The 13,985-nt window shown below is 38.0% G+C and overlaps 1 protein-coding gene across 1 annotated transcript; it reads right to left on the bottom strand.

Annotated features, from left to right (window-relative positions):
- Nucleotides 1–5,548: 5,548 nt before the first annotated feature.
- On the bottom strand, nucleotides 5,549–13,421 carry LOC134664614 (max-like protein X). Its single transcript, XM_063521344.1, has 5 exons — nucleotides 13,069–13,421; nucleotides 12,921–12,997; nucleotides 12,584–12,694; nucleotides 9,189–9,386; nucleotides 5,549–8,204 (listed from the first exon to the last, which is right to left on the bottom strand). Exons 1-5 carry the CDS (start codon nucleotides 13,142–13,144, stop codon nucleotides 8,037–8,039), a joined length of 630 nt encoding a protein of 209 aa, XP_063377414.1. The 5' UTR covers nucleotides 13,145–13,421; the 3' UTR covers nucleotides 5,549–8,036.
- Nucleotides 13,422–13,985: the final 564 nt, after the last annotated feature.

Raw genomic sequence — 13,985 nt, forward strand, 5'->3', positions numbered from 1 at the left:
CTCACTCCATACATCACTGTCCTTACATAATAATAATAATAAGTTGCTCCCGGTTCCCTTCACGGTGGAGTCACGCCCAGTAGTAAAACAAAAAATGCGTTGGTATGACGACATCAAAAGAATAGCTGGATCAAAATGGGTACAAAGTGCTTAAAATAGAACAGAATGGCAAAAATTAAAGGAGGCCTACATCTTCATCTTGAAAAGGGCTAAAAAGAAGAGAAGAAGAAGAAGAAGAGTTCCCGGTTGACGGCGGCAGTTTCAAGAGCCCATCTAGTGGGCGGCCAGTCACCGTCCGCCTCGATAACTAGTGAAAACTATGGCTCGATTCGGGAAATGAATTAGAGATTCACTAGATATGAAATAGTAAAATTATGTGACGTGCCACGACAAAAGGTTACGGCGGCTGGCGCTTACTTCGCATAGCGCCGCAATAATATTGGAGCGACGTTATTATTAGCGGAAGCGTCAACCGCCATAAGGTACCTTACCCGAGGGACGTCACATATTTTTACTATATCGTATCTAGTTAATCTCTAATTCGTCTCCCGAATCGCGCCGCTAGTCGTCGTAAACGTTGTCTATTGTTGCGCTTGTGAACGGCATTCAGCAGGTGTTCTACGTGACATTAAGGTCTCCAAGGAGCCTCTAACTCTACGTGTTGGATCTACATACTGTGTGTTTTGTGTAACAGGAGCAATAAATTAAACTGTAGGCTGTACTCCTCAAACTGACCAACATTTGTTCAGCAACTTTTGAAAATAATGGTTTGATTTTTATTGCACTTTAAAGTTTATTCTAAGACGCAATGTATTGCAAATTTTGTTATGTTAAAAGCGTGACAAGTAACGTCAAACACACTGACGTCAACGTACATTGAAGGCAATATTTATTTTGTATGAAAAAGAGGAAGTCTAAAGGATTCATAATTTTTAAAAGTTGCTGAACAAATGTTGGTCAGTTTGAGGAGTACAGATTTAGTTAAATGTATTGCTCCTGTTACAGGAAGCACCCTGTATATACCACGCAAGCCTATCAAAAGACCGGGATTTATAGGTCCGTAAAATCCTAGGAGTTTCAAATAATAAGTTGTAGGTATGAGAGGTATGGAATCACGTATTAAACGTTTGAAACTCGCTTAAAATTTATTATAATTGGGTTGTTATCTATCTATGAATGGAGTAAGAACTCTAAGTTTACTTATTTCTCTTTGCTTTGCTTAATTTCATTGTAATAAGATTTATCTGCGAATGGTCTTAAATGCGACCACGCTAAAAAGACTGTTGTACCTATTATGTATACCTATAAATAGAATGATGTGGGAAATAAAATAAAATTACTTACATAAGATAGCAGTTTTAATTTGCCACTTTACGTTTCGAATATAAACTATCTTCGTATAAATCTGATAGCCACACAAATACCTTAATGCCCTTAACAGGATTCGAACCTTAGTACCTCCTGACTGAGTCCTGAGCTTCGCGCCGCGATTCTCGTACGAGTGTGGGGCGGGCTAGAGATTATTGTATTTCGCGCTAGACGGTGGCATCGGCAGTGAATGTGTTAAAATAGGACGGACCAAATCTTTTAAGAAGGCGCGAAATGTTCGTATAGGTTTTTACTATGGAAACGACTTATTTTACGATCAAAAGAAAATTCCGCTTTTCATCATTTTATTCATTGGATCCCAGAGCATTTCTATTGAACAAAAAATCTATGAATTTAGTTATCGCTACATACCTACCCTTAATATTTGGTATCTTTTATAGAAGAGACAAGCGAATATAACGAATTATCCATGCATGAAAATGAAAAACCGATTTAGCTATAATTCGTCCGTCGTAGGTAATATTTTTGGCAATAATTTAAAAATGTTTACGATGTCTGACGTTTAGAAGAAAAGAAAAAGCGGCCAAGTGCGAGTCGGACTCGCCCATGAAGGGTTCCGTAGCAGCAAGTAACAATAAAATTGCGATTTACGATTTATGACGTATGAAAAAAAAACTACTTACTAGATCTCGTTGAAACCGATTTTCGGTGGAAGTTTGCATGGTAATGTACACCATATATTTTTTTTAGTTTTATCATTCTCTTATTTTAGAAGTTACAGGGGGGGGGACACACATTTAACCATTTTGGAAGTGTCTCTCGCGGAAACTATTCAGTTTAGAAAAAAATGATATTAGAAACCTCAATATCATTTTTAAAGACCTATCCATAGATATCCCACATGTATGAGTTTGATGAAAAAATAATTGTTGAGTTTCAGTTCTAAGTTCTAAGTATGGGGAAACCCCAAAATTTATTGTTTTGTTCTATTTTTGTGTGAAAATCTTAATGCGGTTCACAGAATACATCTACTTACCAAGTTTCAACAATATACTTAGTTCTTATAGTTTCGGAAAAAGTGGCTGTGACATACGGACGGACAGACAGACAGACAGACATGACGAATCTATAAGGGTTCCGTTTTTTGCCATTGGGCTACGGAACCCTAAAAAGCGGCTGCTTTACAAACAATGGGATTGGCATGCAAATACACATCTCAGACGATTACTTTTTTATGAGATCAGACGAAAAGCGCTCTTTAATCAACGAAAATTCCAGTACAATGAATCAAAGACATGTTTTTCAGATTTATTGAGTAGGTAAGTAGTAGACCGGGAGATAGTGACACATTTTACTGGGTCATTTGTACCAGTATGGCGGTTCGTCAGGGGTCTAAGCATGTAATGAAGGAAAGAAAAATGATGGTCATAGCGCTGGTACCGGCGGCCCAATCGCGTGGGCGTTAGTCGAACGTGTCGGATAAAATACGAGTGTCGAACGATTTGTTCCACAAAAATCCTCGTATTTTCCGATAGTCCATAAAAAAGAAGTAGGCGGTAGCGTAATGCCATACTTCTCCGGTGTGACTTACAGCCCGCCATACTGAGGCGAACACATTAATTTAAAAAAAACAATTCAACCATTTGTTCCAAGCTAATTTTTGCACAGGTGATCATCGTCGAGCAGCCATTCATGGACATCACCATGCCATACTCTTCGGACGGTTCCAAATGGCCGCCATACCGCCGCAAGGGAGTTAATTTTTTTTAATTAGCTTGGCACAAATGATTGAATTGTTTTTTTTTAATTAATGTGTTCGCCCCAGTATGGCGGGCTGTAAGTCACACCGGAGAAGTATGGCATTACGCTACCGTCTACTTCTTTTTTATGGACTATCGAATAATACGAGGATTTTTGTGGAACAAATCGTTCGACACTCGTATTTTATCCGACACGTTCGACTAACGCCCACGCGCTTGGGCCGCCGGTACCAGCGCTATGACCATCATTTTTATTTCGTTCATTACGTACTTAGACCCCTGACGAACCGCCATACTGGTACAAATGACCCAGTAAAATGTGTCACTATCTCCCGGTCTATAGCTAGACAGATATTTTGACAGCCGAAACAGATGGAGTCCGTCTACGCTAAATCTGCACCGATTCCAATAGAGCAAAGTGAGGGACTGCCATTTTTTTTTATAGCCTATATTGTGTCCCACTGCTGGGCAAAGGCCAAGTGCCATTATAAACGATATATTTCAATAGAAATTTGACATTAATTAATTATGACATTACCACACTTTGTCATTGCAAATGCCATGCAGAGTTAGCTTGGTCGACTCTACAGCGGTTTTAAATTGTGGTAATTGATGAATTGTAAAACGTCAACTTTTGACAATCAGAGTTGCAGTAAAATAAAGAGAAGTACAAGTAGTACAACGCCATATACATCAGCTGACCAAATCTAAGTACTTACCTACATATACATACTTACTTACTGATTTGCCTGACTAACACAATTAATCTTTGGATGGATATCTGCAACACAAGAGGGGTTGCAACTGAGTTGTCGCCCTTTAAGATGGGAGACGGGCTACAGTTCATTCCACAGTTGAACTGTGCTAGGCAGGAACTTTCTGCCTGTCACCGCTGTTTTTATTTTCAGGCTTGTAGTCAGCTGACGATACCCATAACTAGGTATATATATTAGCGAAGTATACGCTTAACCGCATTTTATGTTCAGTACCTAGTTTTTAGTGTAATTCGTTCATCCAGTCAAGAGTTTATGAGGCATTAACATGGTTATACGGGTTTATGTGGCTACGCCCACATGCGAATACAAATAACAATAACATAAAAATCAGTATAGCGTAAATATAACAACTACATCAGGAGGTCGATTCAGATTTAACGACTTGTTACGGTTTTGATACGACATAGAAGATCGCTCACCCTGAGAGCCACCCCCATTGACATAGATATCTAAGGACTGGCTTTACGGGCAATAATAATGAGGCATGACAGGGGCCAGTACAGCGGTGTGAAATCGCTACAACGCGATTGGTTGACGAGTTCGCATCACGCGCGCGATTGGTTGACGAGTTCGCATTACGCGCGCTATTGGTCGCAACTAAGTAGTTGCGTTAGACTACACTATTGGCTGGAATTCGTGAGTAACACCGCTGAACTAGTACCATTTTAGTGTCACGTCAATGGCCACCCCAGACTAGCTTCTCCCGAGCGTCGGCGTCTAGTCAACTCTATGGCTGCGGCTCAACGCAACGTCGGCGCAACGGCGCAGCGACGCTTTCTATAGCGCTGACTAGACGCCGACGCTTCAAAGACGCTGTAGTGCAGAGTGGCCCCTTGGTGCCAGTGGCGTAACTAGGGGGGGGTTGGAGGGGGCACGTGCCCCGGGCGCCGTCCAAGGGGGGGCGCCAAAATGGGCAAAAGACTACCTCTCCGCCTTGCCAAAGGCACAGCAGGGATACTTTCGTCAGTCGTATTTACCACCACTGTGAAGTGTGAAATGCGGATGGTAATCTGGCCCTCCGGCAAATTTGGTGCCTGCCCCGGGCGCCATATCCTCTATAGCTACGCCGCTGCTTGGTGCCAGTACCATCTATATATACCATAAGGGCACACGGGGCCCGTGCCCAGGGCCCGGAAGGACTGACAGTAACAGTATATTTGATTACCCATAATAAATGGAAGATCATAGTAGAAAAATGTTCGTTTAATTAGCTTTCTTTACTTTCCAAAAGGGCCCCAAAATCCTTATGTGCCCAGGGGCCCCAGAATAGTTTAAGATTGGTGCATGCGAACTGAAGTGAAAGTCGTGCATGAGATGCACGTCAATTACCAAGACAATCGTCATGGTCGTGTCAAAACCATGATATTTAAAAAAAATATGATTTGGGTCGATGTCTTAAATATCAACACATAAAACGTGTCAAAAATATGTATACACGATGTTGTGTGTGCCTAATATTATGTTAGTTGTATAGTATAAGTTATACTCGACACAAAAACTAGTTTGATGTATTCAAAACGTACTTAAATACACAATACAGTACGTAGCGGCCCCCTTTTTTCAATATCTTTCGTTAAATTTAAATAACTACGATTATTTAGCTGTGGCGCTAGTGTGCACGTTGAAGGCTCTTCACTTTTTAAGCAGATGGAAATTGGGATGGTAAAAAATGAAAGGCATATGTATCATCAACATAATGTGTATTTTCATATAACATCGATATAATAATGCAAACTAGGTATACTTAAGGCACTAAATATTGTCGTCAGTAGGTAAATATGGTACTGATATTGTAAAATTTCTGTTTTTTTTAAATAAATAATTGGTAAGTAAAGTAAGGTAACCAATCCGTTAAAAAATTGTGAATATACTTTTATTTTTAAAATGCATGCCTTTGTTTTCCTGTATATTTTGTCCCTAAAGCTCTGATTTCCTTACTAGGACAACGGTGCCGTTATATAGCGGCCGTTTCCATACAAAATAATGCGGCCAAATAAAGATAAGTAGTATTTTGTATGGAGACGGCCGCTATATGACGGCACCACTATCCTAGGAAACCAGAGCTTAACACAACTTAATATTAAAAGTATGACTTATGTCAGAACACATTGTTCGAACGTAGTTATAATATACAGTCAGCATCAAAAGTAGCGTATCAGACTATGCGTCAAAAGTATCTAACCAGCTTCACAAAAAAGATATCGACTCTTTAAGTATACAGAATTATTAATCGATTGCTTTGATACTTTTGAACGCAAACTGTCTAAATTCGCAGATAGCAGATACTTTTTGGCGCGCTGATTCATATGCTACCTACTATTGATGGAGACTCCAATAAAGTTTCACATGACAAAATCACTAACAAAAAATAAAGGAAGTAAGAAAATATATCACAATAATGAAAATTATACTTATGTCTAAAAAATAATAATATTTAAAACCAATATCTAAGTATACAATTCATTCTGTATTAGTAGGTACTAGGTAGGTATAAATATATTATATTTTTCAATAATATTTTCCTATAATTCACAACACAAATAAGATGATAATATACGATTGAATGTCAATGAAGGCAAATTTTGCAAATATTCTCTATGTGTAGGACGCGGGTCGTCAGGAGGTTAAGCTCGGTTTTTCTAGGATAGCGGTGCCGTCATATAGCGGCCGTCTCCATACAAAATAATACGGCTAAATATGGATGTCGTAGTATTTTGTATGGAGACGGCCGCTATATGACGGCACCGCATCCTAGGAAACCAGAGCTTTAGGGTTGCACATGAGCTGATGTAGTTGTAAAATGGTGTGGAATACAACTCAGTTGTGTTGCTCTAATCGTATTTTACAAGTAAAATTGCAATAATTATTTGTGGTGATCTCGTGATCTTTAGAAACGCTGCATATCGTCGGGAGACAAGCAAAAGTCACTAACACCATTAAAATTATTGGACAATGAACCGTGTTACAAGTGTAATAAAGTGCATTGTTACTTTAATTTTTTGATAGTACTTAGTGACTTTTGCTTGTCACCCGACGATATTGTCTGTGTAGTCTGTGAGACAGGACGCTTGACGAGTGAACACGCTACATATATAGTGCATAATTATTTTCCTTCGTATTTTCACGGAAACGTACGAACGTGTCTTGCTATTTCAGTGTCTCGGTACAAAAAGTACTGAGGTCGATTGGAGTAGAATGACGACCGGTCTGGCCTAGTGGGTAGTGACCCTGCCTGCGAAGCCGATGGTCCTGGGTTCGAATCCCGGAAAGATCATTTATTTGAGTGATAACACAGATATTTGTTCCCGAGTCATGGTTGTAATCTATGTATATATGTATTTATCTATATAAATATGTATATCGTCGCCTAGCACCCATAGTACAAGCTTTGCTTAGTTTGGGGTTAGGTGGATTCTGTGTAAGATATTCCCTAATATTTATTTATTTAATTTAACCTCTAGCCGCCCAGAGACCTATAAAAAGGTCGCCTGTTTCGTTCTAATTTGAACTTTGTGTTGACAAAATAAAATTTCATTTTGGTTGGCAAGGTTTGACAAATAGTGAATAGAATCAGGCGTTACTTTGCGGAAATCCATATTAATTAAAACTAAAATATTCCCAACCCACCGCACCGCTGTGGAGTGTGGGTGGGTGTTAATATTAATTGCATGTAAAAATACGCAAGTAAGTATAACGGGTTATCGCTGATTGACTAGCACGTTATCTTTTCGCGGATTTTTTTTTTCTAGCCTATATTGTGTCCCACTGCTGGGCAAAGGCCTCCCCTGTCTTTCGCCACTCGTCACGGCTTTGTGCATGCTCCCGCCAGTCGCCACAAAATGAGTCTAGGTCGTTTCGCCATCTCATTTTTGGTCTGCCTCTGCCTCGGGTGATCTGAGGATCTTTTCGTGGATTAGCAAAGCAATATTTTGGTTATAATTAAGGTTTGACGTATGGGCGGTTAGAGGTTATATTCGAACGTTTCCGAGAAAATACGCACACAAATTTGCACTACATCTTTAACTATCTGGATGGTGTTTAGCAAAAATGTGTCATCCCACATTAATTTAATTAATGCAATAAGATGTCAACTCAAAAAACAGACGCTTAATGTTGACATTTTATTGAAAAATTAATATGGGTTGACACATTTTTGCTTAACACCATCCATCTATGGTGTGTAGCTTTGCTCGCGCAGCACACCATGCACCATGGTCCGCAGAGACTGCGGTTTGCAGTACTCCTCCAGCCAGTTAAACACGCCCGCCGAGAACTCCGCGAAGTTGTTCGTCGGCACCGACTCGAATGACTCGTACAGCTTGTCCATTATACCCTGAAACTGTTTAAGGCATTGTTAACTTGGAGTTCCAAATCGATCATCAAGTTACTATCCAGTATCTGGCCAGATAGTAGGTTCTATCCGGTATCCAGCGGGATATATAAGTAAAAATATAATAATGGGCCGCGGAAAGGAAGCGGGAGCGTCACAGGCCATGATGGCTTCTAAAAAGAAAGCGGGAAGCCAAAAACCTGGTCTTGGCCCTCGGATAAAAAGTTGGGAGATCCCTGGTGTAAACACGAAATTTGGGATAATTCTGAAAATTTATTTGTATATGATTAGGAATATTCGTAGGAAGATGTTTAAGTAATTAAAAATATTTTCACGCAAAATAGGCACAGTAGATGTCGATTTGCGCAAAACGCCTAGCAAAACTAACTAAGTAATTCAAAATTAGTATTGTTTCAACTGACTCCATATGCACGTAGGTCTATGTTGCTCTGTGGTCTGTGACCGATTAATCCGTCTTTGACGTTGGACCTACGGTGCGGATATATCGGTAATTGGCGTCCAAAAGGTTAAGAAAAACCTTTACACTTTTTGGTAAATAAACGATTTTAATTTTTATCTGAGTTTTTTATGAGGTTTTCGGAACTTATGTACGAAATATCATTTGATATTTACCAGTCGCTTTTCGTCGAAGGAAAACATCGTGAGGAAACCTGCATACATCTGCGAAGAAATTCAAAGGTGTAGGTATGTGAAGTCCCCAATCCGCATTGGGCTAGCGTGGGGACTATAGCCCAAGCCCTCTCGCGCTCGAGAAGAGGCCTGTGCCCAGCAGTGGGACGTATATAGGGTGAATTATTATTATTATTAATTTTTATCTGAGTGTGACTACTGCACTCATTCAGGGTGAAGCGCCTATTGAAGTAAAGGCCCCTACTGATTCTTTGCTTTATTGTTGATTAAGTTATTATTATTATCCTATGATAATAATAATTTCATTAGTAACAATTGGGAATGATATTTGTCAGTACTTACAACTTGAAACTTATCCTGGTCAGTGAGCCGTTGCTCATTATGCCCAGGCACAGAGTGCTGCGCCTTCACAATCTGCTCATAGTTGGCTTGCATGATGCGTAGCGCTACCACGTCCTTCCGGAGCGCATTCCGCTCGTCCTCCTGTCGACGTCTCTGCTGCAGCAGGTATTGTATGTAGTCTATTGATTTTTGAAGAACCTGCAACAGAATGTGGGCATGAAAAAGATACCATATTTATTTTATGATTGTAATATAAATATTCTATACATTCTGTTAGAGACAATAGTAACTAGTTTTAGGTATGGTAATTGAAGGTATATGATATCTTGGGCCTTCTCTGAGAGGGTTTTAAAACTGCAGGACTGTAACTTAAATGAGGCTCTATAATTCTAGTGCTCCCCATTACAAAAAAATATTGACATCTTTATACAGGGTACATTGAGACTTTGCCTTTCTTGAGTGATGGCTTAGGTACCGTGGAGTTTAGTCAGTTTGTGTAAAAATTTCCTATAATATTTATTTACCTAAATATGTACAACTAGCTGAATGCCCGCGACTTCGTCCGCGTGGAATCTTAATATCTTCAACATTTTACATCTTTAGTACCTATAATTTTCATATCCAAGCAATGTTGAAATTAAGTAGTTTTGTTTCTTAGCAAGTTGTATGAAGTTTTAAGTCAAGTGGATTTTAATGTTGGTTGTTGAAATTACTTTTCTTGTATTCTCATAATAGGTACCTATGCCCTTATACAAAGATTCAAGTTCCGCATTCCGCACTCACAAAATATCTGATCTCCATACAAACTTTCAACCCCTTTCTCACCACCTTGGGGGATGATTTTCAAAAATGTTTTCATGTTTTTTAATTTATTACCTTTTTTTCCAAAAAGTTAAAGTTCCTAGCTTAAAATTAAATTTACACCCCAAGACGAATTTTCATCCCCTTTTTAGCCCCCTTAGGGATTGAATTTCCAAAAACGTTGCAATTACTTTTTTTTGTAATCGGCTATTATGTATTTCTAAGAAGTTTCAAAGCATTTGTAATGGATTCACACTTTGAACCCCATTTTAACCCTTTTAGGGGATGAATTTTACAAATCGCTGAAATCACTTTTATTGTCTTCTAATAATATACCCAAATACAAAGATTCAAATCCCGCGCTCGAAAAAATGCATGATATCCATACAAACTTTCAACCCCGTTTTCACCACCATAGGGATGAATTTTCAAAAACGCTGAATTAGTTTTCTTGTATTTTAATATAATACCTTTTTACAAAGTTTCAAGTTCCTTGCTTAAAATAAAATTTGCACCCGCAGACGAACTTCCATCCCCTTTTTAACCCCCTTAGGGGTTGAAATTCCAAAAACGTTGCAATCACTTTTTTTTGTAATCGGCTATTATGCCTTTCTAAGAAGTTTCAAAACCATTTGTAATGGATTCAAACTTTCAACCTCTTTTTAACCCTGTTAGGGGATGAATTTTACAAAACGCTGAAATTACTTTTCCTGTCTTCTAATAATATCCCTAAATACAAAGATTCAAGTCCCACACTCTAAAAAATGATTGATATCCATACAAACTTTCAACCCCTTTTTCACCACCTTAGGAGTTGAATTTTCAAAAACGATGAAATTAGTTTTCTTGTATTTTAATAATATATCTTTTAACGAAGTTTAAAATTCGTAGCTCAAAAGAAAACCTTAACCCCATACAAACTTTCATCCCCTTTTTAACCCTGTTAGGGGATGAATTTTACAAAACGCTGAAATTACTTTTATTGTCTTCTAATAATATCCCCAAATACAAAGATTCAAGTCCCGCGCTCGAAATTTTTTTTGATATCCATACAAACTTTCAACCCCTTTTTCACCACCTTGGGGGATGAATTTTCTAAAACGCTGAAATCAGTTTTCTTGTATTTGAATTTGATACTTTTTTACAAAGTTTCAAGTTCCTAACTTAAAATAAAATTTGCACCCGAAGACGAACTTTCATCCCCTTTTTAACCCCCTTAGGGGTTGAATTTCCAAAAACGTTGCAATCACTTTTTTTTGTAATCGGCTATTATGCCTTTCTAAGAAGTTTCAAAGCATTTGTAATGGATTAAAATTTTCAACCCCTTTTTAACCCTGTTAGGGGATGAAATTTACAAAACGCTGAAATTACTTTTCCTGTCTTCTAATAATATCCCTAAATACAAAGATTCAAGTCCACCACTCGAAAAAATTTTTGATTTCCATACAAACTTTCAACCCCTTTTTCACCACCTTAGGGGATGAATTTTCAAAAACGCTGAAATTAGTTTGCTTGTATTTTAATGACATATCTTTTTACGAAGTTTTAAATTCCTAGCTTAAAAGAAAACTTTAACCCCATACAAACTTTCATCCCCTTTTTAACCCCCTTAGGGGTTGAATTTCTCAAAATCGCTTCTTATCTCTTGTACACTTTATAAATGCAATCTGGTGTGCAAATTTCAACTTTCTGGCTTTTGTAGTTTCGGCTCTGCCTTGATGAATCAGTCAGTCAGTCAGGACACTTGCATTTATATATATAGATAGATAGATGAATTTTCCTCCCCAAATGTAACAAATTTTGGTCAGCACCACTTGAAAGAAAAATGCTATAAAAACAAAGTTGTAATGTTAATCCAAAAACAGCATTTTACATATAAATTTCACATATTATAAAACTTGCCTGCCATCCTGGGGCTATTCATAAATTACGTCATTTCAAATTGGGGGGGGGTCTGGACATCGGATGACGGTAGCATAAAGTAGGAGGAAATGGGGTGATTTGAAGCATGATTTTTGGATGATTATAGGGGGGGGGGTCGAAAATCGGCAAAAATCGATGATGTAATTTATGGACAGCCCCTAGGACACACTTGTTAAAAATTAGGAAATCATTTATAAAGTTACAGTCAGTTATACAACAAATCATGAAAAAATAAATTTCAGCCTTTTGACTCTGAAACTACATTTATTCAATATCATCAGTAAAACATTTTTGGATGACTTGTTGTGTAAAATACTTTTGCAGAAATAAAGAAACAGACTATTTTGAAGGCAGGAATATATATTTGCATTTAAAACCCCACTGATATGAAAATCATGTTGTGGATTGTACAGTCGCCATTCAGATATATTGGAGCAGCCAAGTTGTTCACAATATCTGAACACACTCAAACGCCTTGACAATAGAGGCATGTTGAGGTATTTGTGGGTGCCTTGACCACTCCGACATATTTGATGGCAACTGCACCTAACAAAATCTTTTGATATTTCATAAAGAGTAAGATTTGGCTGGCTAGTATTTCTTTATTTTATTGCACAATACATGATGGTACAAATGACGGACTTAACTTAATATATACCAAATTAACTTACAGCAGCTTTACTGGGTTTGTATCCAGAAGCATCTGTCTGCTGGCAGGTGGGCACTAGCTCCTGGAGGGAGTCGTAGCCCTTCTTTATGGCATCCCTTCTCTTCTGCTCGGCCTGGAAACACCAACAATTTTGTTTTAGCAGCTGCTTAAAATCTATTAACCTTTTAACTGCCATCAACTGATATATAAGACATACGAAATCGGGCTCATTTCGCCGCGTTCTGATAAATAAGACAAAACTTAGTGGAGCTTCGTACCGCCGGCGACATGAGCGCGCTCGATAAAAAATTCTATGGCGGTTAAAAGGTTAAAAATAAGTTTGAATACTATATGGTAACCTGAGTGTGGGCTTCTCTTCTTCTCTCCTTGAAACTGAGCGCAGAAGCTTTGTTGTCGCCGCTGTCATCGTCATCGTCTGGAAAAACATTTATTAAGAAACACGCACAAGGCACACAAGGTTAAACATTGTTTTGATGTTTTCTTTACCTGAATTATGATTGGATGACGACGGCGTCTGGTGCATGTTCTGGATAGAACCACTACTACCGCACCTCGAATACATGGTCGACGACTATTTCTCTTAAAAACAGTAATGAATTAATATTGTTTACAGTTACATTACAGCCATTATCACTTATCATGTAGCTTTCTAATTTAACCTTCGTGTCATGAATAGCACTTCATTACACTTGACAAAGTTTTGTACTCTATGTCTATATGAATTATTCAGTATTATTTAATTAGACGCAGTTCAAGTTAACCACAAATAGTGCAAATTATTACGCAATTAATAAATAATAAAATGTGATGTGATAATGGAATCCAAATGTCAATGTTTGACAGATGTCAAACAATATGTCTATGGATAGTGCCACAGATAGTGTAAAAAAAATACATTTCATAGTTTCCTATGATGGTTTAATAAATTTACCATTTTCTTAAAAAATGTTACGCCAAAATCTTATTAAATCAATGAAATAAGATAGCGAATGAATGAAATTAAATTTAAAAGCTTCTTCAAGCACAATATTTATTTAACGGAAGTTTTTCATCCGTCGTACAATGTAATAGACAATGAGATGCGCATCTATGGAAGCTTGAACTTTTTCTATTCTCCAGTCGGGCAACCAATCCAATTCAACAAAAAAATAATTCTTGTGAAAGCGTAGCGGACTCGGGAACTATTGCGTCTTAGAAATTTGATTTCTTTGTAAAATCAAGATTGAATATACAAAACATGTGCATGAACTCTTGAGTGAGTGTTTAGTAATCAGTATTATATAAATTAAACCAGCCATAAATCCACAGAAATCATACATTCATTGGCGAGAAGTGATTGCCGATCTAGCCACGGCCACCATTTTAGAATTTACTGTAGAGCCCAAAAATAATTATTTTTGTTG

Source organism: Cydia fagiglandana, chromosome 5, assembly GCF_963556715.1.
Source record: "Cydia fagiglandana chromosome 5, ilCydFagi1.1, whole genome shotgun sequence".
In the NCBI taxonomy this organism is placed as follows: domain Eukaryota; kingdom Metazoa; phylum Arthropoda; class Insecta; order Lepidoptera; family Tortricidae; genus Cydia; species Cydia fagiglandana.